Raw genomic sequence first — 16,478 nt, 5'->3', positions numbered from 1 at the left:
AGGAGGTTGAGACAGCATACAGTTATCCGGGGCTTCAGTCTCACAGGCTGGCTCTGTTTTGTCCACCAGACAATCTCCCTTCATGTTACCTACCTGCCAGTTGGGTCTCCAGCCGGACTTGCTGTCGAAGCACAGTCCCACGTTTCCTCTCCCTTTCTGGAGGTTCCCGTCCCCTGCTACCCCCTTAAGTTTGATATGACCAGACATGATCCCGTCATAGTGAGCCTGGAAGTGGGGGCAGTCCACGTTCATGTGGCCGTGTTGGAATGTTAATGAGCACCCTGTCTCCCCAACATCCTGGGAAACTCCTTCCGTGAAGGCGAACTTGCCGTTTCCTGCGTGCACCAACCATCCTCTCTGCACCTCGAATATCTCCCGACCTAGATAGAATGTCATGGACATGAGAGCGGTTTTACCGTCGTGGTTATCAAAGGTACCGTAGATGAACCAGGGGGTGACGTAGTTACCTCCGGGCATAAAGTCTGCTGCTAAAACGTGCGTACAGGAGAGGTCGTAGAAGTGGGGTCTGCTGTTGAAATCCTCGATGATCCCGCCGGGGAAGGCACTGCAAGTGTATCCTCTCACTTTGATGTCGTCTGGGGGAGCAGTGGGTGTTGGTGTTGAAGGTGGCTGGAAGATTCCCAATCTGTATTCGTTGTGAACAGCTTCCTCCTGCTTCATACATTGCATAATTGTGATCTTGTAAGTACCTACAGAGTTCTCATCCAGGGTGAAGGTATAGGTCTCTCTGGCGGACAGTTCAACTGGTTCTCCTGACTCTGGGTAGAATACCCACTGGATGTAAGCAGAGGGGGTCCCATCTCCTATTAGCCCGGAATGTAGCGTCCTCGCCGTACCCAATTCTTCCACAGCAATTTCGTCTTCTTGATCAATTTCCCGAATTTTCAGATTCACTATGTCAGGACAAAATCCCTTATTCATGATTTCCCGCTCTATCCCGTCTTTACAAGTTTCTTCGTTCATTGCACACTCATGCCAGAAAATCTCACAGCTAGTCGTACAGAGAATGTCCATGTCCATGTCCTCACAATCATAATTACAGGTACATTCCACAGTTCCTGTACTATAGTCAGGTTCGCAGATCTCCTTGTCTCCGCACCCGGAGTCTGCACACAGGTCCACTATGATCACCTGGCAGCGGTCCACCGAGTAAGCGGGCTCGTGCTCCGGTCCGTGGTACACTACACAAGTGTAGTGCCCGTCGTCTACTCCCACAGCTGCGTCAAAGTAGTTCTTGATAGTGGTGGTTCCGTCCGCTCCTTCATCGCTAAGGGTCTGGCTTATCTCGTCGAACGTCTCTTCTGATGGGACCTCGTCAGTAGGCCTATACACCTGGAGAGGATGGTGTTCTTAATGATGGTTACTATAATAGTTACTAGGGTTACTAAGGTAATCTCCAACGTCTAATTGTTTGGAGATTTCTCGGAATTTTTAATTATTAAATTTGAACCCCATTTATACAGTATTTTTCAGATAAACTTCTTATGTCGTACGTGCAAATCCTAGCTAGAGCTAGACCAGAAAATAATAATACAATTTTTTAGGGTTTGTGAACAATTTGAATGGGGCCGCCTACTAAAAAATTAAAATACAATTACAAGAACTTACCTTGGTGAGAATGGAATGATCGGACTGTTAATGGAATGATCGGACTGTTACAAGAACTTACCTTGGTAAGAATGGAATGATCGGACTGTTACAAGAACTTACCTTGGTAAGAATGGAATGATCGGACTGGCACCGGATGTTGAAGTCATCTCCGGGTTTTACATATTTCACTTCACACGTTCGTATAAGCCCAAAAGAAGTTGAATCAGAGAGATGCTGGCTCTCCACTAGAATGATCGGCAGCAACAAAACCAGTAACTTCATCTTTCTCAATTCGATAGAAATGGATGTCTCGGCTCCCAACTTAGTGTTTTAAAGGTCAAGTTACTACCCGTCTTTCATGTTAATTCGATAAAGTTTCCTATTTTATGAGTGTTCCGTCTTGTAGGCACCCGATTTAATTCGTTTCAATCCGTTCCTGAAACCACAAGTTAAGTATATTGGCAGTCTTGAGCCTGGTGGCATCGTGCCGGTCAAATCACATTACTGCAAATTTATTTTTTAGTTGCAAATTTAAGGCTCGCGGGGTCGTAGGTATTTGGAACATGGAATTAATACAGCAACAATGGTGAACTACCGGAATTGATCAGGTTTCAGAGCCCCTTATAGTGCCCTTAAGGACCACGTAATTCTCACTGATTGTGTCATGAGTAAAAGTCAGTGAAATAAATAATTTCTGAATCTACTTCAGATTCCGATTTTTTTAAATAATGTTTTTAAATAATGTTTTATGTTAGCTCGTAGACTCATTTTCAGGAGATGACATGCTACGTTTATTGTTTCATACGACTCCAAGACCTAAGTGTAAATATCCCTGACAATAAAAGAGAATATGTGGAACAAAAACCGTGTCTTGGTCATTATGATGGTTACTTAATTGTATTCCGTATTTGTACAGGAGTGATATCCTATTCGGGAGCGGCAGGTAGTTGAACTCGTGATCTAATGTGCTGTGTATACTAACGACCACTATAATAATCAGGTGGCAAGTCATGGGCACAAAATGAGATTCATTCCAGATTAGGTTAAAATTTATGAAATTTATTTTCGTTCAACACGTGTATTCTTTAAAACGTACAGTTTAGAAAAGAACAAATTTTAAACCAAAATGAACAATGAACATCTAAAATAATTTATAAAATACGACGGAATGTTTGTTCTTGCTTCATATTAAATTAATTCAATTCTAGTGTTGAAGTCCAGTCACACGCCCATAAGATAATAATAAGAAGTATGAGAAGCTACTACTAAGGTAACTAGTATTAACTAGAAGTAGTAACACTCAAGAGCAGTCAAAGGGAAGATACTCCTGGGGGCAGCCCTGAGAATATACAGCCTGTTTCCAGTCGCATTCCTCTTCCGGACACTCAGCGTCAAATCCAAACAAACCTCTCCCCAGCTTCAAACTGCAATTGATTCTGTTGGCTTTCTGCAGAGCGCACTTCTGTTGAGGGGTAGGGGTGGCTCCACCACAGTTCAGCTCCTTGCAAGCTCCTTCAGCTCCCACCCCGCACGGGGACCACTCGCTCCCCTCGGTCTGTGGAGCTCGAGACAGCTGGCACGTGTCCGGCCCCTCTGACTCACACGAGGGCTCCTCTACGTCTATCTTACATTGCCCTCTCATCCTTCCTATCTGCCAGTTAGGTCTCCACCCTGAATTACTGTCAAAGCAAAGTCCTAAGTTCCCCCTTCCTTTTCTCAGGTCTTCAGTTCCAGCGTCACCCTTTAGCTTGATGTGTCCGGACATGAGCCCGTCATAGTACGCCTCGAACAGAGGGCAGTTCACCTGAATATGCAGATCAGAGTAGTTAACAGTGCACTCAGTGTTAGGAACCAGCTGTTCCACCCCCTCGTCCAGTTCCATCTTGTTCCCCGACCCTGTGTGCACGATCCAACCTCTCTGAACCTCAAATATGTTCCTACCTAGGTAGAAGGTCATGTGCATGAGAGCGGTCTTACCGTCCAGGATATCAAAGGTACCGTAAATAAACCAAGGGTCTATGTAGTATCCTCCAGGCATGAGGTCAGCTGCTAGTATATGAGTGCAGGAGAGGTCGTAGAAGTGGGCCCTGCTGTTGAAGTCTTCCAGGACTCCGCCGGAGAAAGCACTACAAGTGTAACCAGGTGGTCCTCCTGCCTTCAGTTGTCCAGGCAGATCATAGGCAGGTGTGGGGGAGGTGGTGTCCACTGGAGGAGAGGTTGTCACTCTCTTGATTCCAAACCTATACTCGTTACGAACAGCGGTCTCCGTGTTCATGCAGTGAGTCAGGGTGATTCTGTAGGTCCCCACCGAGTCCTCAGTCACTTGGAACCTGTAATTCTCCCTTACAGACAAGTAAGAGGGTTCTCCATTGTCAGGGTAGAATACCCAGTGAACTGTTGCCATGGGTGTTCCGTCTTTTATCAGTCCGGACGCTAATGTAACAAACTCGCCTAACTCTGCTTCAATTTCCTGGTCAATGTCCCTGATTGTTGGCTCCACTCGATTTGCACAGAACCCCCGATGAGCGATCTGCCTATCCTTCCCATCCTCACACACCCTCTCTTCCATAGCACATTCATGCCAGAACACCTCACACGTATCAGTACAGAGGGCATCAAAAGCAAAGGGGCACTTATAATCACAGGTACATTCCACAGTTCCTGTACTGTAGTCAGGTTCACAGATCTCCTTGTCTCCGCACCCGGAGTCCTCACACAGGTCCACTATGATCACCTGACAGGTATCTAGAGAGTAAAGTAGTTCATGGCGAGGACCGTGCTGGATAACACACGTGTAGAAACCGTCATCCACCCCTTTAGTTGCGTCTTCATACTCGTTTATAGTTGTAGTTCTTTCAGCACGTGATTTGAACAAGGAATCAGCAGCTAGCTGTTCATCCGAGGGCACTGCTTCGCCGGGCTGGTAGATCTGAGACATTGTTAGTTATCAGTCACTTGTTGATTACCAGTCACTTGTTGATTATCAGTCACTTGTTGATTATCAGTCACTTGTTAGTTATCAGTCACTTGTTAATTATCAGTCACTTGCTAATTATCACTTTATGACAATCAGGAATATTCTTCATGAATTTGAAACACGGGAAATACCCTGGTAGCTGTGGAGTGTGGACACTACTTACTATTACATACCCTGGTAGCTGTGGACACTACTTACTATTACATACCCTGGTAGCTGTGGACACTACTTACTATTACATACCCTGGTAGCTGTGGACACTACTTACTATTACATACCCTGGTAGCTGTGGACACTACTAACTATTACATACCCTGGTAGCTGTGGACACTACTTACTATTACATACCCTGGTAGCTGTGGACACTACTTACTATTACATACCCTGGTAGCTGTGGACACTACTTACTATTACATACCCTGGTAGCTGTGGACACTACTTACTATTACATACCCTGGTAGCTGTGGACACTACTTACTATTACATACCCTGGTAGCTGTGGACACTACTTACTATTACATACCCTGGTAGCTGTGGACACTACTTACTATTACATACCCTGGTAGCTGTGGACACTACTTACTATTACATACCCTGGTAGCTGTGGACACTACTTACTATTACATACCCTGGTAGCTGAGGACACTACTTACTATTACATACCCTGGTAGCTGTGGACACTACTTACTATTACATACCCTGGTAGCTGTGGACACTACTTACTATTACATACCCTGGTAGCTGTGGACACTACTTACTATTACATACCCTGGTAGCTGTGGACACTACTTACTATTACATACCCTGGTAGCTGTGGACACTACTTACTATTACATACCCTGGTAGCTGTGTACACTACTTACTATTACATACCCTGGTAGCTGTGGACACTACTTACTATTACATACCCTGGTAGCTGTGGACACTACTTACTATTACATACCCTGGTAGCTGTGGACACTACTTACTATTACATACCCTGGTAGCTGTGGACACTACTTACTATTACATACCCTGGTAGCTGTGGACACTACTATTACATACCCTGGTAGCTGTGGACACTACTTACTATTACATACCCTGGTAGCTGTGTACACTACTTACTATTACATACCCTGGTAGCTGAGGACACTACTTACTATTACATACCCTGGTAGCTGTGGACACTACTTACTATTACATACCCTGGTAGCTGTGGACACTACTTACTATTACATACCCTGGTAGCTGTGGACACTACTTACTATTACATACCCTGGTAGCTGTGGACACTACTTACTATTACATACCCTGGTAGCTGTGGACACTACTTACTATAACATACCCTGGTAGCTGTGGACACTACTTACTATTACATACCCTGGTAGCTGTGGACACTACTTACTATTACATACCCTGGTAGCTGTGGACACTACTTACTATTACATACCCTGGTAGCTGCTGCATAATCTGATTTGCAAGGTATCTGAAAGTCGGAGCCAGGCTTAACGTATTGTAGGTCGCACGTGTAAATGTTACCGTACAATTGGCCCTCCGCAAACAATACGGGAGACAAACAAACAATCAACCAAAGAAAGCTCATCTTGTAAATAATCTGGCCGTTTCATCGAGCCCTTTTGTTAGTCGCAGTTTTTAACGTAGTTTAAATTTAATTCATTTTCTGAACTCAATCATAGATGTTTCAATGTTATTCGGGCAGTTTGTGTTTCTTCGAAAAAACATTTAACGTTAGTTCAGGCTTGCAACAGTTGAATGATATAATCACTGCAGAATTGATTCTGATATTTATTAAAACTATTCCCGTGTTATTTTCAATCGGTATCTCTTTCCAAAAAAATTGATCTTTTGTCAGGCTATACTTCTCTAATATTTGAATTCATCTAATATTGACTCACAGTTTCTGGTATTTCTGTTGTTGGTTTTTCAAATATGAATCACTATATTTGTTCCTTGCGAGTTGTAACTACTACTACTACGTTGTAAGCGATGCAATCACAGCAATCTAATCACTGCAAACTAGTCTGCAGAGCAGAGTTACCTTGTTAACACTGTAACACTGTTACAGGTGGCTTAACTATCACTTGAAGGTAAATTTGGAAATGACCGCCATTCTTTAATTTCCTAGATTCCTCCTTTTTGAGCTCTGATATACGGGGAACTACCTAGTTACCACCTAGTTACCACCTAGTTACCACCTAGTTACCACCTAGTAACCACTAGATTCCCCCTTTTTGAGCTCTGATGAAATTATATTTTACATTAAGATGCTACCATCTCGGTCCTGTCTGAAAGATAAATTACTTTCGTTCTAACTTAATGATTAAAGATAACTACTCCCCAACTTCGCTGTAGACACTTGAGCCCACACAACACAGCAAGATAGCAGCTATGGTACAGTAAAACCCCGAATAACCTCTGAGTTTTGGGGGTAAATCGGGGATTGCGGTAAATCGGGGTTTTGTTTGTTCAACGTATGTATGTTAAGTCCTATTAGGGGAAATGAAATGTTTTACTGTAGTAAGACGATCTAAATATGTGTGTTTCAGAGACAAAACAATCGCTACGACAATCAGAGGAGAAAAACAGGAAGAAAGATAAAGAGAAGATTGATTTGGACTCTCAGCTTTCTAAAGCTAAATCAGAATTTTCCAAAATTGACTCAAAGTACAAGGAGCTCGTAGAGAAGGTACAGTTTACACACAGCCAGTTTGCAGTGGTTACTATGGTTACACCCGGTCCACATTTATTGGATTCAATCTTTTCAGCCCAATCTATTTCTTGTCTTAAATTATTATTATGTATTAGTGTTTGACAATATTTCATGTGAAATTGAAAACTTGAAGTCAAATGTCAAATTTATCAAAACATTTACGCATTTTCGATAAATATGAATTAGGAGCAATAGTCCTCTAACAGTCGGTCTGCAGTGTACCCATTTGTCCGCAGTTTCTAATTTCATGATAATTCTCAGGAGAAGATGCAGGGTTGTAAGGTAGTTGAAAAAGAGAAAGCCATAGAAGCACTGAACAGCGAGGTCACCAAGCAAAAGGAGGAGATTGAGAAGTACTCAAAACTCATGGCCATGTTTCACAATCTTAGTACTACTAAGATTGTGAAATAGTAGCGGCCAGATCCCACAGAGGTAACTATGGTTACAGCCGATCTGCAGTGGTTACTATGGTTACAGCCGATCTGCAGTGGTTACTATGGTAACAGCTGGCCTGCAGTGGTTACTATGGTAACAGCCGGTCTGCAGTGGTTACTATGGTTACAGCCGGTCTGCAGAGGTAACTATGGTTACAGCCGATCTGCAGTGGTTACTATGGTTACAGCCGATCTGCAGTGGTTACTATGGTTACAGCTGGCCTGCAGTGGTTACTATGGTTACAGCCGGTCTGCAGTGGTTACTATGGTTACAGCCGATCTGCAGTGGTTACTATGGTTACAGCCGATCTGCAGTGGTTACTATGGTTACAGCTGGCCTGCAGTGGTTACTATGGTTACAGCCGGTCTGCAGAGGTAACTATGGTTACAGCCGGTCTGCAGTGGTTACTATGATAACTGTTTAGACGTAAACAAACCCTGTTTTACAAACGGTGTTAATTTCGTAAAAGCGCTTTAAAATAACTTTACTTGTAACTTGTACAGTTTTACAAAAGTATTGTACCAATTCTCTATATTAATAGATTTTAGCTGATATTTTTTCAAAGACTGAAAATTCTTTCATTACTGAAATAGTGAAAGTAAAATGACTAAAATGTTACTGTTGCTCCTACACGACTAATGACTTGATATTTCTAGAAATCTTTGTTTTGTTATTCTGAACTTATTTGAAATTGTTCAAACAGTACTTTATGAGTTTTCTGTTTTCATAGACCAAGTTCGTTTAGTGGGGCAACCAAGATTATAGAACTCATCTGGCTAAAGTATTTGAAAATATTAATGACCCCGCGTTAGAACGAATAACTGCAAAACTTTAGGTCAGCACACATTTTCATATTCGAAAAAGGGCAACCGGAATTTCTTCGAATTTTCATTGCAACCATAGAAGAGATTTTAGTGCCTACTAAATTAGACTGATAAGTTACATTATATTTAATAAAAGTGAGACCATAGAACTCAGCGTTTCAAAACACAAAATTCAAATGTAAAAGAAAATAAATGTATATTCAGCAGAGACTTGGAGGTAACATATTTAAGAGCATATTGTACTCAATCAATATCGCCATAACGACCCTTAGTAACCACCATAACGACTCTTAGCAACCAGCAAGTTGATATCTCTACAGCTTTCCAAGCCATACTTCTAAAAAATGTTTCACTTCCCAAAAATATTTAGGTCAATAATTTCAAGTTTTGTCCAAAAGTATAATTCACTGAATTGCAGCGCCCCCTTTGACCGTGTCTTTGAATAACTATTCTCTTGGCAATGTGCCCTGTACTTATACGTCAAGTAGGACAAGTCACCTGGCATGGCAATCTGCCAAGTCACCTGCACTGTACTGTTCACACGCTAAAATCACACTGTCATTAGCTCGTCCGTGGCTCAGAAAGAAATTGTCTGGGAAAAGTAGAAAGCTTTGAGCATTTCCGCGTAGTCCATCTTGCCATCGTGGTCCATGTCTGTACTCTCTAGGAAATCCTCCACATCTGCCCACGAGTAACAGCTGTCCGATATCTGGTAAATATGTTTTGTCACCATGGTTACGTAAACGTGAAACTACCGGGGTTCACCAAGCCGTTAATAATGAGTAGCTGGCCCGGAGAAACAGGCAATTTAACTTCTTGGTCAGGGCACAGGACTAAACAATAATAAATATTATCTTAATATTATAATTATTATAAATATTATCTCTAGATAAACGCATATTCATAATATTGCCAAAACAACAAGCTTCATTTGACAAATTTCGTACAACACAATAAAATCTGCTTTCCAAGACCTGCTTACCTTTTTCATCATATTGAAGACTTCTTTGGCATCAAGCTTTCCATTGTGATCCAAATCCATGTCTTCAAATCCTTCTTTGTAACCGAGAGGGATTGGTTTACTTATTGAAATTGATACAGCCTGATGGAAGGTACTTAGTCATATTATTATCTAGCATAGTCATTAGCCATATTATTATCTAGCATAGTCATTAGTCATATTATTATCTAGCATAGTCATTAGTCATATTATTATCTTGCATGGTCATTAGTCATATTATTAACTAGCATAGTCATTAGTCATATTATTATCTAGCATAGTCATTAGTCATATTGTTATCTAGCATAGTCATTAGTCATATTATTATCTAGCATAGTCATTAGTCATATTATTATTTAGCATAGTCATTAGTCATATTATTATCTAGCATAGTCATATTATTATCTAGCATAGTCATTAGTCATATTATTATCTAGCATAGTCATTAGTCATATTATTATCTAGCATAGTCATCAGTCATATTATTATCTAGCATAGTCATTAGTCATATTATTATCTAGCATAGTCATATTATTATCTAGCATAGTCATTAGTCATATTATTATCTAGCATAGTCATTAGTCATATTATTATCTAGCATAGTCATCAGTCATATTATTATCTAGCATAGTCATTAGTCATATTATTATCTAGCATAGTCATTAGTCATATTATTATCTAGCATAGTCATTAGTCATATTATTATCTAGCCTAGTCATTAATCATATTATTATCTAGCATAGTCATTAGTCATATTATTATCTAGCATAGTCATTAGTCATATTATTATCTAGCATAGTCATTAGTCATATTATTATTTAGCATAGTCATTAGTCATATTATTATCTTGCATAGTCATTAGTCATATTATTATCTAGCATAGTCATTAGTCATATTATTATCTAGCATAGTCATTAGTCATATTATTAGCTAGCATAGTCATTAGTCATATTATTATCTAGCATAGTCATATTATTATCTAGCATAGTCATTAGTCATATTATTATCTAGCATAGTCATATTATTATCTAGCATAGTCATTAGTCATATTATTATCTAGCATAGTCATTAGTCATATTATTATCTAGCATAGTCATTAGTCATATTATTATCTAGCATAGTCATATTATTATCTAGCATAGTCATTAGTCATATTATTATCTAGCATAGTCATATTATTATCTAGCATAGTCATTAGTCATATTATTATCTAGCATAGTCATATTATTATCTAGCATAGTCATATTATTATCTAGCATAGTCATTAGTCATATTATTATCTAGCATAGTCATTAGTCATATTATTATCTAGCATAGTCATATTATTATCTAGCATAGTCATTAGTCATATTATTATCTAGCATAGTCATTAGTCATATTATTATCTAGCATAGTCATACTCATATTATTATTTAGCATAGTCATATTATTATTTAGCAGAGTCATATTACTCAGTACAACCACAATGATGTTTACGTTCACATGCGCATATGTTTACCTGAACGAAGTTAGGGAAGGTAACAGTTGTACATGTTTACCTGAACAAAGTTAGGGAAGGTAACAGTAATACATGTTTACCTGAACAAAGTTAGGGAAGGTAACAGTTGCACATGTTTACCTGAACAAAGTTAGGGAAGGTAACAGTTGTATATGTTTACCTGAACGAAGTTAGGGAAGGTAACAGTAGTACATGTTTACCTGAACGAAGTTAGGGAAGGTAACAGTTGTATATGTTTACCTGAACGAAGTTAGGGAAGGTAACAGTAGTACATGTTTACCTGAACAAAGTTAGGGAAGGTAACAGTAGCACATGTTTACCTGAACGAAGTTAGGGAAGGTAACAGTAGCACATGTTTACCTGAACGAAGTTAGGGAAGGTAACAGTAGTACATGTTTACCTGAACAAAGTTAGGGAAGGTAACAGTAGCACATGTTTACCTGAACAAAGTTAGGGAAGGTAACAGTAGCACATGTTTACCTGAACGAAGTTAGGGAAGGTAACAGTTGTACATGTTTACCTGAACGAAGTTAGGGAAGGTAACAGTTGTACATGTTTACCTGAACAAAGTTAGGGAAGGTAACAGTAGCACATGTTTACCTGAACAAAGTTAGGGAAGGTAACAGTTGTACATGTTTACCTGAACGAAGTTAGGGAAGGTAACAGTTGTATATGTTTACCTGAACGAAGTTAGGGAAGGTAACAGTAGCACATGTTTACCTGAACGAAGTTAGGGAAGGTAACAGTTGTATATGTTTACCTGAACGAAGTTAGGGAAGGTAACAGTAGCACATGTTTACCTGAACGAAGTTAGGGAAGGTAACAGTAGCACATGTTTACCTGAACGAAGTTAGGGAAGGTAACAGTAGCACATGTTTACCTGAACGAAGTTAGGGAAGGTAACAGTAGCACATGTTTACCTGAACGAAGTTAGGGAAGGTAACAGTAGCACATGTTTACCTGAACGAAGTTAGGGAAGGTAACAGTAGCACATGTTTACCTGAACAAAGTTAGGGAAGGTAACATTAACATATGTTTACCTGAACGAAGTTAGGGAAGGTAACAGTAGCACATGTTTACCTGAACGAAGTTAGGGAAGGTAACAGTAGCACATGTTTACCTGAACGAAGTTAGGGAAGGTAACAGTAGCACATGTTTACCTGAACAAAGTTAGGGAAGGTAACAGTAGCACATGTTTACCTGAACGAAGTTAGGGAAGGTAACAGTAGCACATGATCCCACAATTTCCCGGAGGTAATGAGACAGCGGGTACTTGGCGTCTCCGTAAAACTTGAAGTCCAGCTTGGTGAGGAGTGCAACAGCAGCGTTAAATGTCAGCACTCGCTCATCGTCCAGGCACTCGCTGTCGAACACTCGCTGGAACAGTCGCACTGACTCGAAATTGAAGGGGTCCTGTGCTTTCCTGTGAATAGAGATCGTTTGAAGTTTGTTTCAATGGTAGATAAGCTTTAACGATTCCCTTGAGGCAGATTTGCAGCAGTTTGGTTATAGTTGTTCTGGAAATTTAAACAAATCTGATCTCGGCAGAACAAACCTGATCTCGGCAGCTAGAGCCCGGCTGTTGTCGTCCACCCCGTTATTTGATGAACTCTTCTGTAGAGTCATATTCTCCTGGGATATTGAGGTGTATTACAATATAATATCATGTGGGGGAGGTGGGAGTAGGAGGAGGGGGGAGTAGGAGGAAGGGAGAGTATGAGGATGGGGGGTAGGAGAGGGGAGTAGGAGGAGGGGGAGTAGGAGGAGGAGGAGGAGGAGGAGGGGGAGTAGGAGGAGGTGGGAGTAGGAGGAGGGGGAGTAGGAGAAGGTGGGGGTAGGAGAGGGGAGTAGAAGGAGGGGGAGTAGGAGGAGGAGGAGTAGGAGGAGGGGAGAGTATGAGGATGGGGGGTAGGAGAGGGGAGTAGGAGGAGGGGGAGTAGGAGGAGGAGGAGGAGGAGGAGGAGGGGGAGTAGGAGGAGGGGGGAGTAGGAGAGGGGAGTAGGAGGAGGGGGAGTAGGAGGAGGAGGAGGAGGAGGAGGTGGGAGTAGGAGAGGGGAGTAGGAGGAGGGGGAGTAGGAGGAGGAGGAGGAGGAGGAGGGGGGAGTAGGAGGTGGGGGTAGGAGAGGGGAGTAAGAGGAGGGGGAGTAGGAGGAGGAGGAGGAGGGGGGAGTAGGAGGAGGTGGGGTAGGAGAGGGGAGTAGGAGGAGGGGGAGTAGGAGGAGGAGGAGGAGGAGGAGGGGGAGTAGGAGGAGGTGGGGTAGGAGAGGGGAGTAGGAGGAGGGGGAGTAGGAGGAGGAGGAGGAGGAGGAGGAGGGGGGAGTAGGAGGAGGTGGGGGTAGGAGAGGGGAGTAGGAGGAGGGGGGAGTAGGAGGAGGTGGGGTAGGAGAGGGGAGTAGGAGGAGAGGGAGTAGGAGGAGGGGGAGTAGGAGGAGGGGGGGGAGTAGGAGGAGGGGGGAGTAGGAGAGGGGAGTAGGAGGAGGGGGAGTAGGAGGAGGAGGAGGAGGAGGAGGTGGGAGTAGGAGAGGGGAGTAGGAGGAGGGGGAGTAGGAGGAGGAGGAGGAGGAGGAGGGGGGAGTAGGAGGTGGGGGTAGGAGAGGGGAGTAAGAGGAGGGGGAGTAGGAGGAGGAGGAGGAGGGGGGAGTAGGAGGAGGTGGGGTAGGAGAGGGGAGTAGGAGGAGGGGGAGTAGGAGGAGGAGGAGGAGGAGGAGGGGGAGTAGGAGGAGGTGGGGTAGGAGAGGGGAGTAGGAGGAGGGGGAGTAGGAGGAGGAGGAGGAGGAGGAGGAGGGGGGAGTAGGAGGAGGTGGGGGTAGGAGAGGGGAGTAGGAGGAGGGGGGAGTAGGAGGAGGTGGGGTAGGAGAGGGGAGTAGGAGGAGGGGGAGTAGGAGGAGGGGGAGTAGGAGGAGGGGGGATTAGGAGGAGGGGGAGTAGGAGGTGGAATTAGGATGAGATGGGAGTTGGAGGAGGGGGAGTAGGAGGATGTGGAGTGGGATTAGGAGGAGTAGGAGGAGGGGGAGTAGGAGGAGATGGGAGAAGGAGGAGGAGGAGGAGGAGGAGGGGGAGTAGGAGGAGGGGGAGTAGGAGGAGGGGGAGTTGGAGGAGGTAGAGTATGAGGAGGGGAGTAGGAGGATGGGGAGTAGGAGGAGGGGGAGTAGGAGGAGGGGGGAGAAGGAGGAGGTAGAGTAGGAGGAGGGGGAGCTGCTTTCGCTATTTATCCGAGAAATGTTGATGGCAATTGTAATGACCCTAGTAAGAGCTCTGTGTATTTAGCGACGAGGGTTATTAGCATTTAACGTCACTCATAATACGATAACGAGTGTCATTAGATTACAACTTCCAAATAAATGGTGTTTGTGTGACTAGGACCTGGGATGTGTATTGTGTAAAATAGTGTAAAGCTGCTATATTTCTGCTGATCAGTACGTTAGCAACCAATAATCAAACACAATAATTCAATGCCATGTGCTGCTGTGACATTAGTTTACATTAAAAGTACAGTAGCTTCTACTTAACAAGTACTTGTGTCTTGTTATCAAAAGTGTGCTTGCTATTTATTATATTTAATAATGAATATTCAATGGAATTAAACAAGATAGTATAATATATAGTCTGATAATAGAATAAAGAATCGTAAAACTGGCGTGTTCGAACGGACGAATTCTAAACTCATACCATATCTTACATAGACTCAAGTCTCAACACTGACAAACACAACCATTGCATGTTAACTTTTAATCTAGTGATGGACTGCTTGAAATGCTCATAAAAGTAAATTCCGTGCTTGATTAGTAGTGGTAGAGTAGTAGTTACTAGCTACTTGTTACTAGTTACTAGTTACTAGTTACTAGTTACTAGTTACTAGTTACTAGTTACTAGTTACTAGTTACTAGTTACTAGTTACTAGTTACTAGTTACTAGTTACTAGTTACTAGTGGTATTATCTTTACAGTGACCAGACGGAGGTTCTAACTACAAATCCTAGTCATACAGACCCCCCCCCCCCTCCACCCCAATTCACATCACCATTGACCACCAATATGTTCATCAAACGTCGCGGAGCTATTACTACTTGTTGAGCCTGAGAGCCACTTATTTACATTATATCTTCCTATATCGAGCTTACTTAGAAAGCTCAAGAAATCGAACGAATGCAGAATGGAGGTGTGCAAACAAAAAATCCGCTACCATGGTTAAACAAGAGATTTTACAAAGGAACAAACTACCCACTGGTATATATTTGTGATAAGTACTATTTACCACTACTAGTAGTAGTAGTAGTAGTATTTAAATTAAGCTGATCTGAGGTGATACTAATACTTTGATATCTTCTCCTTACAGATCGCTACCAAATATCTTAAGAATTGTAACAATGACATGGGTAACCATGGTAACAATGACGAGCAACGCCCATCTATCTCACGGTTATAGAACAAGCAGGCTAATTATTCAGTCCTAGCTAATATCTCATAAAGTATGTGTATATTTCTAGTGAATATCTCATAAAGTATGTGTATATTTCTAGTAAATATCTCATAAAGTATGTGTATATTTCTAGTGAATATCTCAGAATGTCCCTAGTCATTAATCAAGTTGTCTCAAAAATCTACAACAGCTGATACTTAATTAAATAAATAAAAGATCATTAATCAAATCGAGGATACGAGGTCGCCGGGAGGATAAACTGTCGGCATATTATGAGGTGTTGTGGAATAATTAAATGGAACAATTATGAGGTATTAATTAATATTATGAGGTGTTGGGTAAAACTGAGTGAATTTCAAAAAACTAAGACTAGAGGTGAAAAGTCATGTGTTAAACTAAACAACACAACCAGAACACTGTGAATATTAGACAACGCCCTGGGAGTGGGGGTGTAAAAATAGATAGAATGCCGCAAGATCGCGAGAGTGTATCTGCTGAGATGTTTTTAGTGGACCTACGTCTTCAATATGTGTTTTGATATATTAATACAATACGCAGACATTTGAATTGTTTAACTTTTAAATAAATTTCAAACAAAAGAAACTGCCCAGTAAAAGGAATGACGAAGAAAAGAAGCGTGTACTAAGAGTCTTAGGGGTCGTTCACATAATACGTAATCAGCCGAGGGGGGGTTTCAAATGCTTACGGTTGATTACGGGGGGGGGGGGGGGGTTTTGGTCGTTGATTACGTAATCAAAATTTTAATTTTTTACCGATTTTCGAAATACCGATTGGACAATTTTCGTTAATTATGTAATCAAAATTTTCTCAAGTCTCAGACAGCAATGAATAATGTGTATTTCTTGTATCTATACATCAAAGTTTAACTCAAAAATGGGGGGGGGGGGTGTCTAATCTTGATTACGTAATATAGGAGGGGGGTTGGGTCTTGATTACGGGGGGGGGGGGGTCAAACCTTGATTACGTAATATAGGGGGGGTTCG

General features: G+C 42.0%; 3 protein-coding genes across 4 annotated transcripts in view; 1 reads left to right on the top strand and 2 right to left on the bottom strand.

Moving 5' to 3' along the window:
• The window catches only part of LOC134811567 (protein CIP2A homolog), a 65,420-nt gene extending 56,982 nt beyond the window's left edge, over positions 1–8,438 (top strand). Inside the window, exons 20-21 of one of the 2 annotated variants that reach the window (XM_063818524.1) lie at positions 7,135–7,274; positions 7,560–8,438. In XM_063818524.1, coding sequence (XP_063674594.1) covers positions 7,135–7,274; positions 7,560–7,709 — 290 coding nt within the window. In that variant the 3' untranslated portion in view covers positions 7,710–8,438. The remainder of the gene's footprint in view (positions 1–7,134; positions 7,275–7,559) is intronic. The other variant, XM_063818525.1, reaches the window with a different exon arrangement.
• Positions 2,650–6,184, bottom strand: LOC134811446 (uncharacterized). Its single transcript, XM_063818276.1, has 2 exons — positions 6,018–6,184; positions 2,650–4,540 (listed from the first exon to the last, which is right to left on the bottom strand). Exons 1-2 carry the CDS (start codon positions 6,168–6,170, stop codon positions 2,912–2,914), a joined length of 1,782 nt encoding a protein of 593 aa, XP_063674346.1. The 5' UTR covers positions 6,171–6,184; the 3' UTR covers positions 2,650–2,911.
• Positions 8,439–8,707: 269 nt separating the features above from the next.
• Positions 8,708–16,478, bottom strand: part of LOC134811129 (uncharacterized) — a 43,074-nt gene continuing 35,303 nt past the window's right edge. The window contains exons 3-6 of the mRNA XM_063817867.1: positions 12,611–12,687; positions 12,256–12,478; positions 9,540–9,659; positions 8,708–9,266 (exon numbers count right to left, since the gene is read on the bottom strand). Coding sequence (XP_063673937.1) covers positions 9,135–9,266; positions 9,540–9,659; positions 12,256–12,478; positions 12,611–12,687 — 552 coding nt within the window. The 3' untranslated portion in view covers positions 8,708–9,134. The remainder of the gene's footprint in view (positions 9,267–9,539; positions 9,660–12,255; positions 12,479–12,610; positions 12,688–16,478) is intronic.

This window comes from Bolinopsis microptera, chromosome 2 (assembly GCF_026151205.1).
Source record: "Bolinopsis microptera isolate Bmic1 chromosome 2, MBARI_Bmic_1.0, whole genome shotgun sequence".
In the NCBI taxonomy this organism is placed as follows: domain Eukaryota; kingdom Metazoa; phylum Ctenophora; class Tentaculata; order Lobata; family Bolinopsidae; genus Bolinopsis; species Bolinopsis microptera.
The sequence above is the reverse complement of the archived record's forward strand: the minus strand, read 5'-3'. Positions and strand labels throughout refer to the sequence as shown.